The 17,606-nt window shown below is 47.1% G+C and overlaps 1 protein-coding gene across 1 annotated transcript; it reads right to left on the reverse strand.

Annotated features, from left to right (window-relative positions):
• Positions 1-12,608: 12,608 nt before the first annotated feature.
• On the reverse strand, positions 12,609-14,000 carry LOC133891170 (uncharacterized). The gene is made up of 2 exons (XM_062331889.1): positions 13,567-14,000; positions 12,609-13,413 (listed from the first exon to the last, which is right to left on the reverse strand). The coding sequence occupies exons 1-2, from the start codon at positions 13,998-14,000 to the stop codon at positions 12,609-12,611; spliced, it is 1,239 nt and encodes a 412-aa protein (XP_062187873.1).
• Positions 14,001-17,606: the final 3,606 nt, after the last annotated feature.

Raw genomic sequence — 17,606 nt, forward strand, 5'->3', positions numbered from 1 at the left:
GTCGAACCAACATCTTCGAAGAGTCTGGTTGCCGGCATCCTCCTCGACCCCCTCCGGCGGGAGAGGATTCCAAGGGGGACCAAGACTTCAAGGGGCGTAGACCCCACCAACGCCATCGACGCAGCAATCGCGACGTCAACCGCATGAAAGAGGCTCCGAGTCCATCCCGATCGACAAGGCGTAGTCAGGACTACTCCGGCTCCGAAAGCCGGTTCGCCCGACAGCCTCGCCAGCCTCCTCGGACGGAAAAGGGCTCTGGGAAACCACGGGCTCTGGTGCGCACAGCCCCCGCCGACGCCCTCGACGCCGACCACAAGCTCCGGTACTACCGGAAGTGTACGGGTGTATCCTGCACGGGCCCGGACGTGGCCACAATACAAACGACTGCCGGACCTTCATAACTTTTCGGGAGGAGTACCTCGGAAGGCAGGCAGGACACCTGGCAGGGGAGGAAGCCGGCGACAGGCGACACAGGGGTCATAGGATTGGAGTGGGCTCCCGAGCAGGTCTCCAGGCCTCCGACCCCGCTCTGTCGCCGCTAACTCCGCCACCGACGATACAATACCCTAGTGATGAGGGTTGAGCCGCCCCGACAGCCCTAACCATAATGGAGCCCGGCAGGTCGCGGACACAAGGGGACCCCGCCTTAGGCTCCGGCCGGTCGAAGCTCTCGGCGGGCCTCCCCTGTCGAGCTCAGTACAGGCAGGGTCGGCCAGGGGAAAGAACTCTGGGCCCCAGCAAGAAGGCCCTAGGTGCTCCCAAGGTCCGCAAGACCAAAAACCTCCGGCGGACGACTCAGGCCGGAGGGGCCAACCCTTCCCCCGCCTCAGAGCTACAATGGCTTCCGGGCCTCCGACCTTGCGGCAAAGACCTTATTTTGGCAAAGGTACACCGATGACCATCTAACAATAGTTTGCCTAACCGGTATCTAGCCTAGCTGTTGTAAGTCTCTACAACAGATAGCTACCAGGTAGAAATAGTAGAACTCAAGTTATATCTCTATTTCCACAGTAGATAGTAAAGCTTAAGTCATATTCCTGTTCACAATAGACAGCGAAACTTAAGTTATATCTTAGTTTGGCATGTGCTGAGAATAGTCGTCCAACCTAGTCATCACTTGTGCCGCAACTAGCCTTTCGCTGACAACAATAGACTGTCAAACGCACCGTAGGCATAGCATGCCTAGGTCACCTGGAAAGCATCAAGTTGGGTCACCTGAAGGCATTGCATAGCCTTGGTAGGCAGTGGAGCCTACACATCTGCAGGCGCAGTATGCTTAGGTCACCTAAAAGATATTTCATAGCCTTGATAGTGTAGATGCCACGCACCAGAGGGACATCCTCGGTGGCGGACACGCCCACGCACCGTAGGCATAGCATGCTTAGGTCACCTGGAAGGCATCAAGCCTAGGTAGGCAAGGGAGCCTATACACCTGCAGATGCAGCATGTTTAGATCACCTGGAAAGCATATTATACCTAGGTCACCTGAAAAGCATTGCATAGCCTCAGTAGTGTGGATGCCATGCACCAGAGGGACATCCTCAGTAGCATGGGTCACCTAGAAGGCAACAAGAATTCAACTTTGTTTACACCCAACACGACAAAACACCCCTAGAGAATCAAAACCACCGGCCGCTAGCGGCCGCAAGATGCGAGGGGCTGGGAAAGGGAGACAGCCGAAGCATTAGTGCGACCAAAACTGTAAGGCAAAAGGTGAAGTCAGTACAGTACAGTTTCATCTATACATATTCATATATCATACATAAAGAACATACCAAATATTAAGTAAAAGTCCACTCTGCGTGACATGGAAGCCAGTATGGACTCATCCGCAGCCCTCTGCCTGACCGCGGCTAAGGACCGAGGGGATCGCGGACCGCCTTCCCCGGCCCAACCATCGGCTTCACCTCCAGCAAGCACCACGGGGCTCCGGATGACCCTACCTCTGAAGCCTGACCGCGGCTAAGGGACGAGGGGGTCGCAGACCACCTCCCCCGGCCTAGCCATCGGCTTCACCTCCGGCAAACACCGCGGGGCTCTGGATGGCCCTACCTCCGGAGCTTGACCGCGGCTAAGGGACGAGGTGGTCGTAGACCGCCTCCCCCGGCCCAACCATCGGCATCACTTCCGGCAAACACCGCGGGGATCCGGATGGCCCTGCCTCCGGAGCCTAACCGCGGCTAAGAGCTAAGGGGATCACGGACCGTCTTCCCCAGCCTAGCCATCGGCTTCATCTCTGGCAAGTGCCGCGGGGCTCTAGATGGCCCTGCCTCCGGAGTCTGACCGCGACTAAGGGCCGAGTGGGTCGCGGACCACCTCCCCCGTCCTAGCCATCGGCTTCACCTCCGGCAAGCGTCGCAGGGCTCCGGATGGCCCTGCCTCCAGAGCCTGACCACAGCTAAGGGCCGAGGGGGTCGCGGACTGCCTCCCCCAGCCCAGCCATCGGCTTCACCTCTGGCAAGCGTCACGGGGCTCTGGATGGCTCTGCCTCCGCAACCTGACCATAGCTAAGGGCCGAGGGGGTCGCGGACTGTCTCCCCTGGCCCAGCCATCGTCTTCACCTCCGGCAAACGCCGCGGGGCTCCGGATGGCCCTGCCTCCGGAGCCTGACCGCGGCTAAGGGCCGAGGGGGTCGCGAACCGCCTCCCCCAGCCCAGCCATCGTCTTCACCGCCGGCAAACGCTGCGGGGCTCCGGATGGCCCTGCCTCCAGAGCCAGACCTCGGCTAAGGGCCGAGGGGGTCACGGACCGCCTCCCTTGGCCCAGGCATCGGCTTCACCTCCGGCAAACGCCGCAGGGCTCCAGATGGCCCTGCCTTCAGAGCCTGACCCTGGCTAAAGGCCGAGGGGGTCGCGGACCGCCTCCCCTGACCAATCCATCGGCTTCACCTCCGGCAAACGCCGCGGAGCTCCGGATGGCCCTGCCTCTGGAACCTGACCGCAACTAAGGGTCGAGGGGGTTGCGGAGCGCCTCCCCGGACCCAGCCATCAGCTTCACCTCCGGCAAACGCCGCGGTGCTCCGGATGGCCCTGCCTCCGGAGCCTGACCGCGGCTAAGGGCCGAGGGGGTCGCGGACCGCCTCTTGGCCTAGCCATCGGCTTTTCACCTACCTTAACTCCTGTGGCGCACCGCCGCGCGTCTCCGGGTGGCCCACCTCTGGAGCCCGCCTGCTGAGCTCCAGGTTGATCGCTTTGAGTCGAAAATCTGGAACAAATTTGGAGAGGGGTCTGAACCGACATCGGATAGAAGAAAAGGTATATCGTGCTAAAAGCGCACAAAGACGTGTCTGGCCACATATTCGGAGAATTGCCATACACTTCGATCCGAGAAAAAACACTAAGCGGTTCCAAGGATTTAGTTATATTACTAAAAACTTACACATCCAAAGAACACTTACAAAGAGAAGCACCGACATACAAGAAACAAATCCTGAGAGAGCAAACTAGAGAGAGAAAGAGTACAAGAAAACTCCAAGCCCTAACAACGACCGCGCATGAAATGGCGTATGCGCTTCATCTAAGGCTTACCGCTAGGGAGGCTGATGCAGTAGCCAGCCCCCAAGCTGTCGGAAGACAAGGACGAGGACGATGAGACCTCCATAGCCCTCTTTCCCTCCTCCTCAGCCTCTTTTTTAGTGAGGGATCAGCTGGGTGAACCCCAACTTTTATAGCCGAACCAATCAGTCACGCACGCCTGGGGAAGGAAACAGAACAATCGCGAGCGTCGCTTCGTGGCACTTCCCATTACTTCCCTGGGGCCCGTGGCTACATCCTGGTCGATCCCCGTACGCGTGGCAACATCATACGGCGACACCCTAGTTTTTTGCGCACACGTCTCATCGCATTTATGGTACGAGCCTCCTTTCAGCGCGTGCAAAGGCCGAGGGCACGAAACCCCCGACGAACCTACACGTTACCCGGTCAGTTGCACCACTATCACTTCACGTCCTTAAATACTTGGACCAAGAAAACGAGGAGAATACCTTGCTTCCACACGCAATCTTCACTGTGACGATTCAAGTGGCGAAAGGACTCACCATCAGGGGGGCTGAAGGCCTCACTCCGGCCCCCACATGGGCTCCGAAGCACGTGCCTCCATCGCAACCTCGACGGCCTTTAACTCCAACGACGACCACGCCTCTAGCCTCCACATAGGCTCCGGAGCCCAGGGGAGACCAAGTAATTCCCTTCGGACAACATCGTCTCCGTCGAAGCCTCGCCACCATCACTCGCGGTCACTACAGAGAGACTCCCTGATGGTAAGGGGTTGTTCAGGAGATCTTGACTATGAGGCTGGGCTGGAGCTAATTCGTTCTAAACATCTGCTCACCCCTCCGAACCTTGGGGTCAACAGATGAGGGGTACTGTTGAGGGAAATGCCCCAGCCCACAAGTATTACCAAGAAGTCGCCGGCTGGTGCCACTCCGGAGCCCTAAGGCTCTGGGCTCCCCACTGAGATTACAACCTCCGGAGGCCGTAAGGGCTCATCAGGCCGCTCCTTCTCCAGACAGGAGAGGCAGCTAGCCTCTAGAGGAAATATTAGCAAAGAAAGGACACCCCCTGCAGTCATCAGACACGTAGTGACCGACAGTTAATGCCAGTGCAAGTGGAGGCTATCCTGACATCCGAGACAGTGCAGCGTCGTGCCGCAATTGACGACTGGCTCAGCATCGCACCCTTACGGTTACTTGCACCACTGTATTTGCCACAATAGATAACATCTTCTAAGTAGGGGTAAAAGTATTTTTATCAAGGCTCGAGCTGTGTAAGCTCAACAGGTCTAGGGCCCTGCAGTATGGCGGTAACTTGTATCGTTATTTCTATAGGAGCATACTTGTACGTTTATACCTCGAATGGCACTATAAATACAAACCCCTGGCCACCAAACCAGAGAACACACAAAAAATCTTTTAACGATCAATACACAAGGTGTTCCTTCCTCTCCACTTCTTCTCCAAGCTTGAGTCATTCATGTGAATGTGCTCTCGCCATGCTTGTTCATGGAAGACATTTTCTTCCTTCAACAAAAGCAGCCTACAAAATCAAAGAAGCAAACGAGAATTCACTGACTGGGGTATCCTCTATCTAGCAAGTTTGGTATATGTTGAGCCAAAGTACACACAATTTCTTTGACTTTATCACTACACCATTCGATGATTGTCACACTTACCTATTACTAACCAATCGCTTTAGCCTACTGTTAACAAATTGCCCTCTCATTGACAAAGAGACGAAGCGTTAATCTATCAGCAAATGGCAAGTAAAATCATCATGTTAAAGAGTCAAAACCCTGTAGCAATTATGGACCACTGCACTCAATAGCTACATATGCCGATTGCAAAAGATGGAATTGTACCTTCAGCCCAGCAATCCCAGTGGGGCTTGGTGCTTGAGAACAATGCACACCAGGATGTCTATACAAACATCAGCCGTTGCAATGCTAGAAATATTACAATGGAATTGAACAATTATGGACCGTGACACTATTATTATGTGATCATCATTGTATGACAAGTCCAAAAGGAACTCATATAATGGTCTATAGGTAGGAAAGAAGGAAGCAGCTACCAGTCATCTGAAATGAGCAAAGATAGCAACTGTGGCTCTTCACTTATTGATGAAGCCAATCAAATTGAAGCATACGATCTGAAGAAACAGAAAGCATGTATATTAGTCAGCGAGGAAGAAGTTTAGAAAAAATAAACTTTCATATCTGAGCAAAGGAGCTTCATCTTGTTTTCTTCGCCTCTGATAGGAAAGAAGGAAGCAGCTACCAGTCCATCTGAAATGAGCAAAGATAGCAACTACGGCTCTTCCCTTCTTGATGAAGCCAATCAAATTGAAGCATATGATCTGAAGAAACAAAAAGCATGTATATTAGTCAGCGAGGAAAAAGTTTAGAAAAAATAAACTTTCATATCTGAGCAAAGGAGCTTCATCTTGTTTTCTTCGCCTCCTCTCCCCTTCCTCTTATTCTTCCCAAGGACATCAACTAATATAAAAGAAAAACAATTGATAGCCAAAATTTAAAAATGGAAACATACAAGATGGGTATAAACTGACAACTAAAAAACATGAGGACACAAATGACATCCGCAAAACTCACTCCTGATGTGAGCATGTCATTACCTGAGGGTGTGAGTACAGAAACCCATATGAATCCTAGCCAATCAATACATTAATCTCTACTGAAAACTATAACCTAGCAACTTCATAGCGCATAGTCTGCCAAATCCCATCTAGTACACCATCTTTTTTTTTTCTTTGAACTCCAGTAAATACTTTGGTAGCCATAAGGCCAAAGAAATACTCACAGACGGGTGAGTAAGAAATACCTAGTGCCGGGTGCACCGGAGTAGTGGAGCCTCTTGATGGGGTGAAGATGAAGGAAGGGGTGGACTGGTGAGAGCACCAACACGCGTGAAGAAGGTAAATCCGTTGTCGACACTACCGGAGACACTCGCCGTGCCGCCGGGTGACCACCTCCGCGCCACCACTCGGGGATCAGCTGTGTTACCCGGATCTTCTCCGCGCCAACCAGAAGGAGGACCCGTCCAGATGCCGTTTGGGGACCACATCCACGCCGCCCCTGGAGCGCCTTCCCGGTACGGCGAGCGGAGCCGGAGGGCAGCGGCGGGTGAGAGGCGGAGACGGCCGTCGCGGGGAGGTAGGAGCGGGGCGGAAGGGGATCGGGAGGGTATAGCAGCGGTGGCCGGTCACCTTCAAATCGGACGGCGGAAGTTAATCCAGAGTGCAATTCGACGGCCCTATCTAACGGGTTTCCCCTCTCCTCTACGGGAGTCCTCTTTTAGTCTATTTCAGTTCCTGTGTCTATAACCAAAATTTCAAACATTTTCAAATGCACCTTCAAGGTGTATGAATGAAATCAAATTCTGAAACTTCTAGTTGGGCAAACCCTGTTCAAGAAATTGAACTGAAACTAACCAACATAGATTCTTTGTTAGAAAAAGATAAGACAATCACATATGAGTTCAAAGTTACAATAAGACTGCTAAGCATAAAAATAACATTACCTAATACTCAGTCTCAAACAAGCATAAATGCAAACCTGAATCATTGATCTTGGTCCTAAACATGGATAATTGGGCAATTCGATGAAATAACATACTAACTGACCATGACAATGAACTCTTTACTAATTGACCTCTACAGTAAAGTTTGAAGTGCCCAGCAGAAAACAAACCACTTGAAATGATCAGTTAGGCGAGAATCAAGATGCCAGCAATGGCACAATCCTGAGTAATGAGAAAGGCACAAGTAATATGGTGTTCTTTATTCGTAGCAATGAACGGGGATTGAACTAATTATATGCAATATCTTTGTCATGAAAAAAAGGTTCACAGATAACTATCACAGTCTGTATTAGCTGTTAACCCTGATGCAACCCACTAGTATTGCTCTTGACTGTAAGTTTTCAATTCCATGTTTGTTCAGGATATTCTTCACTTTATTCACTATCTGAACAACGTAATGCACAGAAGCTGAACTAGAAGGATGAAAATATTATGTGCCCAGACCTCATTCAAGACATACTGAAACTAAACCACACCGGAGGGAAAAAAGAGCATAACCAATCTATAAATTCCAGCCATGCATGAAATGAACATTTAATTCAAAAGGCAGCAATGTAAATATGACGTAAAGATCTTGGACCAAGATCCCAAAAAATTCAGCAAGAAGAGATAACTACTTGACCATGACAGAACGTAAAGATCTTGGGCACCTAAAGCATGAGCTTATATCCATTATTTTCTTACTTAAATGTCAAAAAACCTTTTGAAGACATGAAACCAACACTGATTGTCATATTGATTTTTCAGGAAAGGGAAACGACATAGAGTACACTAATTAGTTCCATGTAGCTGAGTCAAGCATTACCAAACAGGAACTGAAACATGCCTGACATATTATACTGAAATACAATTTTCTTACGACATGATCAGGATAATTCGACAAGACAGCCAGTCAATCACAATTGACCATAATGTCTAGCACTATTCTCACTTAAACTGCTCAACAGAAAATATAGTAGTTGCTCTGAAAGAAGCCGACAAGTGGTAGACTGAAGACGATAGATTCTTCCATTTTGCTTTGTCTTGGTTCAACATCAGAGATCAGTGAGTCCTCGCTTGCGATGACAATCAATCAAGATCTGAAAAGATACCATGCACAGAACTCATAACCAACTGTCCAACTCAGCATTTACACTTCGATGAGCTATGTACTACTAGTACTAATTCCAAAGGTTTACAAGACTGAGCTTCACATATGCCACAAATAAACAGAATATATTTATAAAAAAATCTGATACAAAGTAACAGGATAGTACTAGATCAACAAGTTTGTATGCATATTTAGCAATTCCACTAATGCATGTTTGTAACAAATAGTACTAGATGAACAAGTTTGTCTGCATATTTAGCAATTCCACCAATGCATGATCACTGCAGACTTTCTATAGTTCTGTATCCAGGATCGGCTGCATGTTACAAGTCAAATCTAAGAACCCAAATTAGGTTTGATTTTTCAGTGCTATATATTCAGTTTGCTCTAGCAGACACAAATCGTCTTTGGCAATCTCTATATGTGAATATAACAAATATTACTACAACTAATTGTTCACAAACCAGAACCAAACTAACAGGTTGAACCAAAGAAAGATAAGGCAGGAGCAACAAGCTGCATATGTGATGTCGTTCTTTAAATACACTAGTCATTTTTCTTCATCCCATATACCATTATCGATATTTTTATGTCACTAACTGAACTAACACTTATGAGACCAAAACAATGAAACATTACATGGTAACCTGTCTAAGTGCCTAGCTGTTTGGGTTGTGGCTTCTCCAACTTCAGGATGAACATAGCATCAATCCATGCTAGTCTGATTTTATAACTCTGACCAACAATCAAAACATAGCAAACATGCTCAAGCTTGGTCAGGCAAGCCTAACTAAATCTTGGATGAGGTGCTTCGTAGTGGGGATGGGAATGGAGCAAACATATAGATATGAATGGGGCTATTACCACTTACCAGCAGGGGTGTAGAAGCACTCAAATGGAAATATGGCTCTGATATTCCCTTTCTCACTGACCTTCCTAACGTTGCTAGACTTGTCAAGAGTGAATATGCTGTCAGGTGTGGTAATGAAAACTGTGCCAGCAATCTCTGCAAAGCCAACAATGCCATATATGACATCGGGGTTGTCAATGCCAAGGTTTCTCGTGTCGATGAACCTGTCCGACGCCCATTCCGGAACGCCGTCAGCACCAGCATGCCAGGACCACATGCTGAGGTTATAGCCCACCATACCGGCAACTCCCAGCTCGCCGTCCTCCGCCGTCATGAGGAACATCCTTCTGAGATGCACAGGTGGCGGGTTCATCTGCGACAGGGCATCCCCGCCCAAATCGTACCTCAGAATTCTGCGGCCGTGGTCAAGCACGAAGTAGAGTGCGTCTCCAGTGAGCAGAGAGGGCCCCATCACGTTGCGGGTGTTCATGAACGGGGCAAAGTGAATTTCCGTCCGTGCGGTCCAGATTGTGGTCTCCGATGAGTAGACGCGCGCCCATGTCACAGTCTCCTGGAACCCGGGGTCTGCCCCCGCGAAGACCACGCGGAAGGGGCCCCCACGGCAGTCGAGGTGGTCGCAGCCGTCCACGGCGCAGAGCACCGCTCCGGTGAGGGTGTCGGGGTCGTAGTCAAGGTCGCGCGTCTTCTCGGGAACGTCATGTAGGTAGTGCAGGTGGCCGGTGATGGGGTTCCAGACGATGATGCAGTCCGGGGTGACGAGGAGCACCCGGCCGTGGCGGCAGTCGAGAGCAGTCCATTCGGCGAAGTCGAATGCCGGCTGGGCGATCGGGGAGGCGTCGATGGTGGGAACGAAGCGGCGGAATCCGTCTTGTTCATCTTCATTGATGTTGAGCAAACGCTGGTTCTGATAGAAACCGAGGAGGGGAGGTGTTCGGTGGAAGTCGCGGTAGCGGCGGAGGAAGGCGGGGTCGGAGACGATGCTGCGCCAGGCCACGCAGACGACGGAGGCGCGGAAGAGGCACGCGGGCTCGCCCGGCGGGAGGCGGAGGAGGATCTCGGCGATGATGTCGTCCGGCAGCGCTGGCGGGAGACGGCGGCGGCGGCGGATGGGTTTGTCCATCACCACCGGCGGATTTGGTCGGGTTGGGTGCGGTGGTGGAATGGGACGGGGGTGTTGCCGTGTTGGGGACGGGTATCCGTTGGGGCGTGGCGGTGCCGTGTTGGCAAATCCATTTTGTAGGCTGCGGCTGGGCTGGGCCGGGCCGGAATTGCGATGGGCCTCAGCTGGGCTAGATGCTGCTGCTCCATGGCCATGGGTGGTGAGGAATGGACTCTGCTTCAGCTGTGAGAGCATTTGAACTGCTCAATGAACAATAAAGAAATAACTAAGGTAAAAAAAAAGTATATGTGTTACTAATAGTAAACCAATTTCGTTTTGAGTTTTCTTTCATCTGAACATGATGAACATGTTCTAACTAAAAATGAGGTGAGGCTTGATTAGATGGCTTTGTAAGAACTAGTAACCATGCACGTGTGACACACACGTGCAATTTTTCGAGCAAAATATATACTGCAATGTTTGTAGAGAAGAGCATTTTACAAATTTGTGAAGAAAGTTTGGTGACCAGAGTAGTACACTTAGTAGCAAACAAAACTAACACACTTGAAAGAAAAAACAATTAATTGCAAGATTCAAAAGATAGTTTGGTGGTTCAACAGCGGTGACGAGGTTCATATGGTCACAGAAGTTGCTGACGGAAGAGCTTCAACCTCCGTGGCACCACCGGCCAAAGATTTGGCAGAAACCAACCTTGAGCCTGGGATCCCTGCAACTTCTAGTGTAAAGTTGTCACTTCAGATATGCCTGTGGCAATGCCAACAGTCTCCAAACGATAAGACAAGTCGTATTTATCCCCATACAAAGGCTCCGAGAAGTAGATTTTGTTCCTCTTGTACTTGGAGACGCTTGTTCCACTGAAGCTGTCAATGAAATGCTTTGATATGAACAGTGTCTGGTCGCCGACGTCGTTCACCCTGTGCCACTTCGGCCTTGGGTCCAGGAGATTGCACTTGTAGATCAAGCTTTTGTAGGTGAAGCGTTGTGCCTTGTGGGACACTTTAAGCCTGGCACCAACAAGGTGCAGCTCATCGTTTGATTCCAGGTAGCTGCGGTGACAGAGCTGCACAGGTGGTGATAGTGATGGCATTGGCTTCGCGGTCAATGTTGCACTGGCGGCGATGCTGCTGCAGATGGAGATCTCTTTGGTGCTATCGATTGCCAAGAACATATCTTTGTAGTGGACGACAAAGACCACGGAGCATTCGAGGCAAGTGTCAAACAGCTTCCACACGTTGTCGACCTCAACCTGGCAGAACGCGACCTCCGTTGACCTCGCGAGCACGGCCATGGCCACGCACTCACGACCGTCGGCATCAGGTGGCGCAGAGAGCACGATCTTATCGTAGAAGACGTGCCTCATCAAGTCTAGTGTGATGGCACTGGTCGTGTCCGCTATACCGTGACTATCGGGATGGAGCACCCACCGACTGTCCATTCTAGACACATGTGTCAAGGAGGACGCCATCATGACGTGCTCGTCGGTCGGCAGGAGCTCAATGCGCGCGTTGGTGAAGGGATTCAGTAGCGTCACGGACGCGGACTTGTCCATCAGAGCCAGCCACCCACACGACGAGCCGCACAACACCTTCCCGCACACGTCCAGAAGGGGCAAGGAGAACACCTCTCTTCTCCAAGATGTTGTAGAAGGTGACACTATCCGAGTCGGGGCCGAACGGGAGCAGCAGGAGCAACGCGAAGATTTTCCTTATTTATTTCATGCCATATGAGGATTAATTGAGTGCTAGTCACGTTTAGTTTAGAGGATTGTTGGAGGCTGCGATAGCCCATTTGGCAGGTTGGATTATGTGCAAAAAATTGGAAGGAGTAATATTGTGCGTTAATTGGAAGTTGGAAAATTGCAACAATTCTGAAATCGGGATTTCCATTTAGAAGGTCTCTGCAATCTTTACAGATCATATAATATAACCAAATAATAAATAAACGATACCATTTTGTCAAGAGGCATATTATGATAATATAGTGACTTAACAGGTGTGTGGAATAAATTAAAGTAGACATGCAAACTATAGAATATAATTACGTATCAAATAAGGAATAGTACCACCTATTTTTTCAAATAACGAATAGTACCACCTCATGATTGGAAACATAGCTTGAGGGCAATTATGTATCTTAATTGTGATATAATTAAGAGCAAAATATTGCAATGGTGAAATCATGTATACATCAGAAACTTTGTCTTCTTTCCTCTGTATCACCAGAACAAGCACCTGTGCACCTTCTTTCTGTTGTAATCTCGAACTATCTATATGAACATAACAGAGGGAGATATAGGCACTTAAATCGGCATAATGAGCATGATTATATAATCAGGAAAACAACAATATGAAAGCATGTATACGGCCTCATAACTGAAATAAGAGCAAAAACTATTAAAAACGAGCAAAGCTTTACTGTGAAGAGGGAAGTTCCATCACTGCTTCAATACATCTTTGTAAACAATGTTTTTGTTGCTTCTCCCAATAGCATCTATTTCTTCATTAGGCTTTGCCAGGATCTGAGTCGTCTGCCTTGACACACCCCTTGACAATGCAACATAAAGCTGGCCATGTGAGCACGTCAGCTCCGGAAGGTAAATACCAATATTTTGGATGGTTTGGCCCTGTGTTTTGTTTATGGTCATTGCAAAGCTAAGATGAACTGGAAATTGTTTCCGCTTAAAATTGAACAGAAGTGAAATGTCCTCCGAGGGGCATAGAGGGATCCTAGATATGAAAACCATTTTTCCAGCATGTTGGTCACCAACAATCATAGCATCAATTACATTTTTTTGGAAAGCTCTAACCATTAACCTTGTTCCATTGCACATGCCATTGTGAGGATCAAGATTCCGAAGTAGGATAACTCGGCAATTGATTTTGACCTTGAGCACATGTGGAGGTAAGTCATTTGGTGTGATGGAATTCAGAAAGTCGAGTGGGTAGTTGTTGCATGAATCATCATCAACCAAATTGTAGCTGTAGTACATCATCTCTTTGCCTGGAAACTTCTCAATCAACCTTGCATTCAGCTCATCCACATGATCATTCTTTGTTGATAGAATAGCACGCGCACTCATATAAGACGTTGATGTAGAATTTTTATGAAGATCCGGAAACACAAACTGAATGAGTCTGTCAACTGATTCATCTGGGTTTTCAGTGTTGTAACTTATCACAATATCATCTGGGAGGCGTACATAGTCATCACCTATGGTCTTTTCAGTGCCATTGCCAATTCTAAGGAGGTATTCCGAGAATCATGGGTCAATCTGTGCCCTCATATTGCGAGTGAGGTGTATCTTCATTGTATTATCCTAGATATATGATCTTTGTAGTGTAGCATCAGTAATCTGTGCTCTTGTACCACATGTCACCACAGGAAGTACCTACCTAAAATCTGCACCAAAGACCATAACCTTTCCACCAAACGGCAAAGAACATCCTCTGATATCTTGCAGTGATCTATCAAGTGTCTCAACAGCTTGTCGTTTTGTCATGGCAACTTCATCCCAAATTATCAACGAAGCCCTACAAAGCAACTCTGTGGTACCACTCTGTTTTGTGAAATTACACATGCTATCAACAGAAAGCTTGATGGGAATCTTAAACCTTGAGTGAGCAGTGTGTCCACCGGGCATGATCAACGCTGCTATACCAGATGTTGCAGTTGCAATTGCTATTAGTTCCAGCGAGCGCACCCTAGCAATCAATGCCTTGTACAAGTAGGTCTTCCCTGTGCCTCCAAGACCATCGACAAAGAAAACCTTGCCCCTTCTGTTGACCACATGATCCATGATTTCATCAAACGCTGCCCGCTGTTCCATGTTCAGAGTATCATAATATGTAGATGTTCTTGGTCCACACCCATTGACATCTCCTCAATCACCTCTCTCACGTAGTCGCCAGAACTTTCATCTGAAATATATGAAACAAATCTTTAGCAGACATGAAATTAAGAATGTATTGTTTCTGATGATATTTTACAATGGTACATATGAATCAGCAGAACACGACTATGACAATAGGAACATGGCAAAATATTAACGATTAAATATCAAAATTATTAAAACGTACCAATATAATCTAAACAGAGCTAGAGGCTATACTAAGATTTATAAATAACAATTCCACTGGAAAACATGGGTACAAGTTACTGCAAGATAAGCCTCTATGAGAAATCACATACTGCAAGGTAAGGTGCATTGTCATCAATCTGAATAATACAATTTAAAAATTAACAAGGAAGGCCATAGCTCGTGAAACACAAAATAAGAAAATCTTGTTAATAAACGAAAAAAATAGCAGACATGAAAGAATGTATTATTTCTGATGTTATATTATTATGATACATATGAATTAGCAGAACATGACTCTAACAATGGGAACATGATAAAATATTAATAATTATATATCAAAATTATCAAGCTGAACTAATGTACTTGACCGATCCAATATAATCTAAACAGAGCTGGAGGCTACCGTTAATACTGAGATTTATAAATAGCAATTTCACCAGAAGTGGCTACAGGTTACTACAAGGTAAGCTTCAAGAGACAAGGAAGGCACATAGCTCATGTAACACGAAATAAGAAAAATCACTTGATTCATCTAGATCCGGAAGGCCATAGCTCCTAATGTCCTTACCCATGGAATGTATAATATACCTAATGTCTCTCAACACCAATTGCTCAACAATTCCAGCATTAATGTAGGTACGATGGTAATCTTCAGACAATGACTCAAAATGCTTATCATACAAGGCGCATATATTGGTCGCCTCGCAAAAGACGATAATTGTTGCGAAAAGTCTTCTTAGAGCATAAGGCATCTGGAAGGTCGCAGACTCAGTCAAGCAATCATCGAAGGATTTATCAGTCTCTACGAGTCCTATAGCCTCGCATGCTTCTATGAAATTAGAGTGTGTAACTCCATGAAAAGTTCGAAGATTCTCAAACGAAGTTGCTCCTCTCACATGGTTTAGGAGCACCCGCAAGTAGTACCTCTCCCTTCGGCAGGGTTTGCTTACACAATTCTTCCAATATATGGCCTATTAACTCTTCTCTGCCAGCACTTGGTACCCTTGAGCCACTGGAAGTGTTCAAGAAACTCTCTGTATAAGCATTGTCGTGCCAAAGGGTCCACATAGTTCATGTAGAAGTACTCTGTAAGCATCAACCTTTTAGACTTTTCCTGACTGACAACATTATTCAGATTATCCGTAGCCTTGTATGCTACCATATGCATGTTAGGCAAGTGCAGTTGAAGTTGCAAAACTGAAGGATATCCAGCATACAAAGGGAAACCAAATATTCTATACACAGCCTTAGGAGGAGTTATGAACCTTTCATCCCTGTACTGTTTAATCTCATTGATTACTGCACCATTGTTATCCATTTGGTCGACTGAGAAGGATACACGGTCATGACCTTTATAAATGTACTTGAATAGGTATTTAACTGCCTTGATGCTTGAGCAAATCTCGACATTAATGTGGCAGTTATAGAGCATAAGTAGTACCGGATTGTACGGGACCACCGATCTATTATCCAATTTAGAACCTCTAATCTATACTCGACTGCCATTGTCCCTTCTCCTTTATATAGGGTATGAGTCCTTTCCTTGCTGAGTGGCATCGCAAAACTATCGAGGATAACGGAAACGACAATGACCATCTATCATACAGAGGCAGTTTTTGTTGAGAGCACCACATGGTCCATGCAGCATGTGCTTGATGACCAAAGCATGCAATACAGGGTACTTATCCTTGTCAAGAATTTCTGCAGATATAACTTTATCATAATCATCTAGCCAAGTATTCCCCTGCAAAGTGTCCATGGTGAGAATGAAAAGACAGTTATGTGTTCCAATCATGAAATAGACTATAGCAGAACCATTAAAAACAACCTAGGACACCGTGAAACTATTAAAAATTAATGAACTAATATTGGAGCATGTCACATTTAGATTCAAGATTCACTTGTAGATCAGTAGATATCTGAGCCTGTTGTGAAACCTTATGCCTTTTTTTCGTTTAGCAAAACATCTTCTCTTTTTAACTCATATGGAAATTCTAAGACGGGCTATTCTCCATGGTACTTACTTTGATTGCCAGCTGCACTGTGCACCTCAGGAAGACATTGTTTGCTTCATCCAAGATCTTATCGCCATGTTTGATCAGTTTGTTGAAGTACCATGTGAGAAAGAACTTCCCCTTCTCGGTCTGGTATGTTCCGTTGTCTACAAAGAACTTGGTCTTCTTAGGATGCCCAGCCTCTGTTGCAGCTGCTTTGAAGTCTGCTTCCAGGTACTTATCGTAGCACTACAGATTGTTATTAATGGAGAGAAGGGAACGAATGAGGCTTGTCATCCTCTGATACGTGCAGCAACAGAGACCGCCGGAGCACCTCAGCGACCACGAGCGCGGTCTCCTCTGTCACATACCGGCGGGGCTAGGGTTTCGAGGATCGCGGTGGATTTAGGGGTTGGAGAAGCTGACGATGCGGATCGCAACAGGTTCACTGGGATGTACAGGTTTTAATAAGTGGTGTCGCAGCAGTGAGGAAATCGGCTGGCGAATGGAGTGGTGAATGCTCTAGACGAGGGAAGAAAATGAAATCGGGTGGAGAATGGAGAACATTGTTCCTGATTCATCATGGCAACGAATTCAACAAGAGCAACAATAATTGCGTATCAAGACTTGCTACATGGGCAGCCTTGTTCAAGTCAGACATAAATTTAACCATACTGATCCAAGTTGCTGTGGTAAGCATACCCAAACTGGAAAATAACTTCAGCCGAAATCTTAAACTGAAACTGTGCTTTTGACTCAACCAATTCTCACGACAATTTCGGCTGAGAAAAACAATTGTTGATCAAAGATAGGTAGCACTGTTCTTACTTGAACTGACCATAACCTTCCAGCTTCCAGGACTTCATCTTCTCACTGCGCAGAAATATCGGTGCCGAATTCGGGCCGGCTGGGGACTCCACAATAACTCAGATTTTTCTACCTTTTTTCGAGGGAATTTTCTTCTTCTTTTGAGCGGCCACAAACTGACCGGTGTCTCATGCTTACTAGTCTAAACCGTCAGCTGAGCTATGCGGTATAATGTGATGTGTAAATGAGGATAGATTGCATTTTTCATATAAAGTAAGCTACGGAAATCATTTCTTGGTTACTGGACAGCTCAACTACACCAAGAACATGTACTGTATACCGCATCTTCGTATAAGATGGCTCACATATACAGATGATTGCTTGAATAACTGGTCCATCGTGAAGGAGAAACAAGGAGCACTCTTAACAAATAGGATAAAGGAACGTCGTTGTCCACTACATCACAGTCATGTAGACACTACACAAGTACTGGTACCTACTTATTTTACATGGAGATGATGAAAACATTAAACACTGATAATACATAAGTACT

This window comes from Phragmites australis, chromosome 14 (assembly GCF_958298935.1).
Source record: "Phragmites australis chromosome 14, lpPhrAust1.1, whole genome shotgun sequence".
NCBI classification, from domain to species: Eukaryota; Viridiplantae; Streptophyta; class Magnoliopsida; order Poales; family Poaceae; genus Phragmites; species Phragmites australis.

Coding starts and splice junctions, on each gene's coding strand:
- LOC133891170 (XM_062331889.1), bottom strand. CDS start 14,000: ATGGAACAGCGGGCAGCGTTTGATGAAATCATGGATCATGTGGTCAAC. Junction 13,414..13,566: donor GTCTTTGGTGCAGATTTTAG/GTAGGTACTTCC, acceptor ATACCTCCTTAG/AATTGGCAATGGCACTGAAA.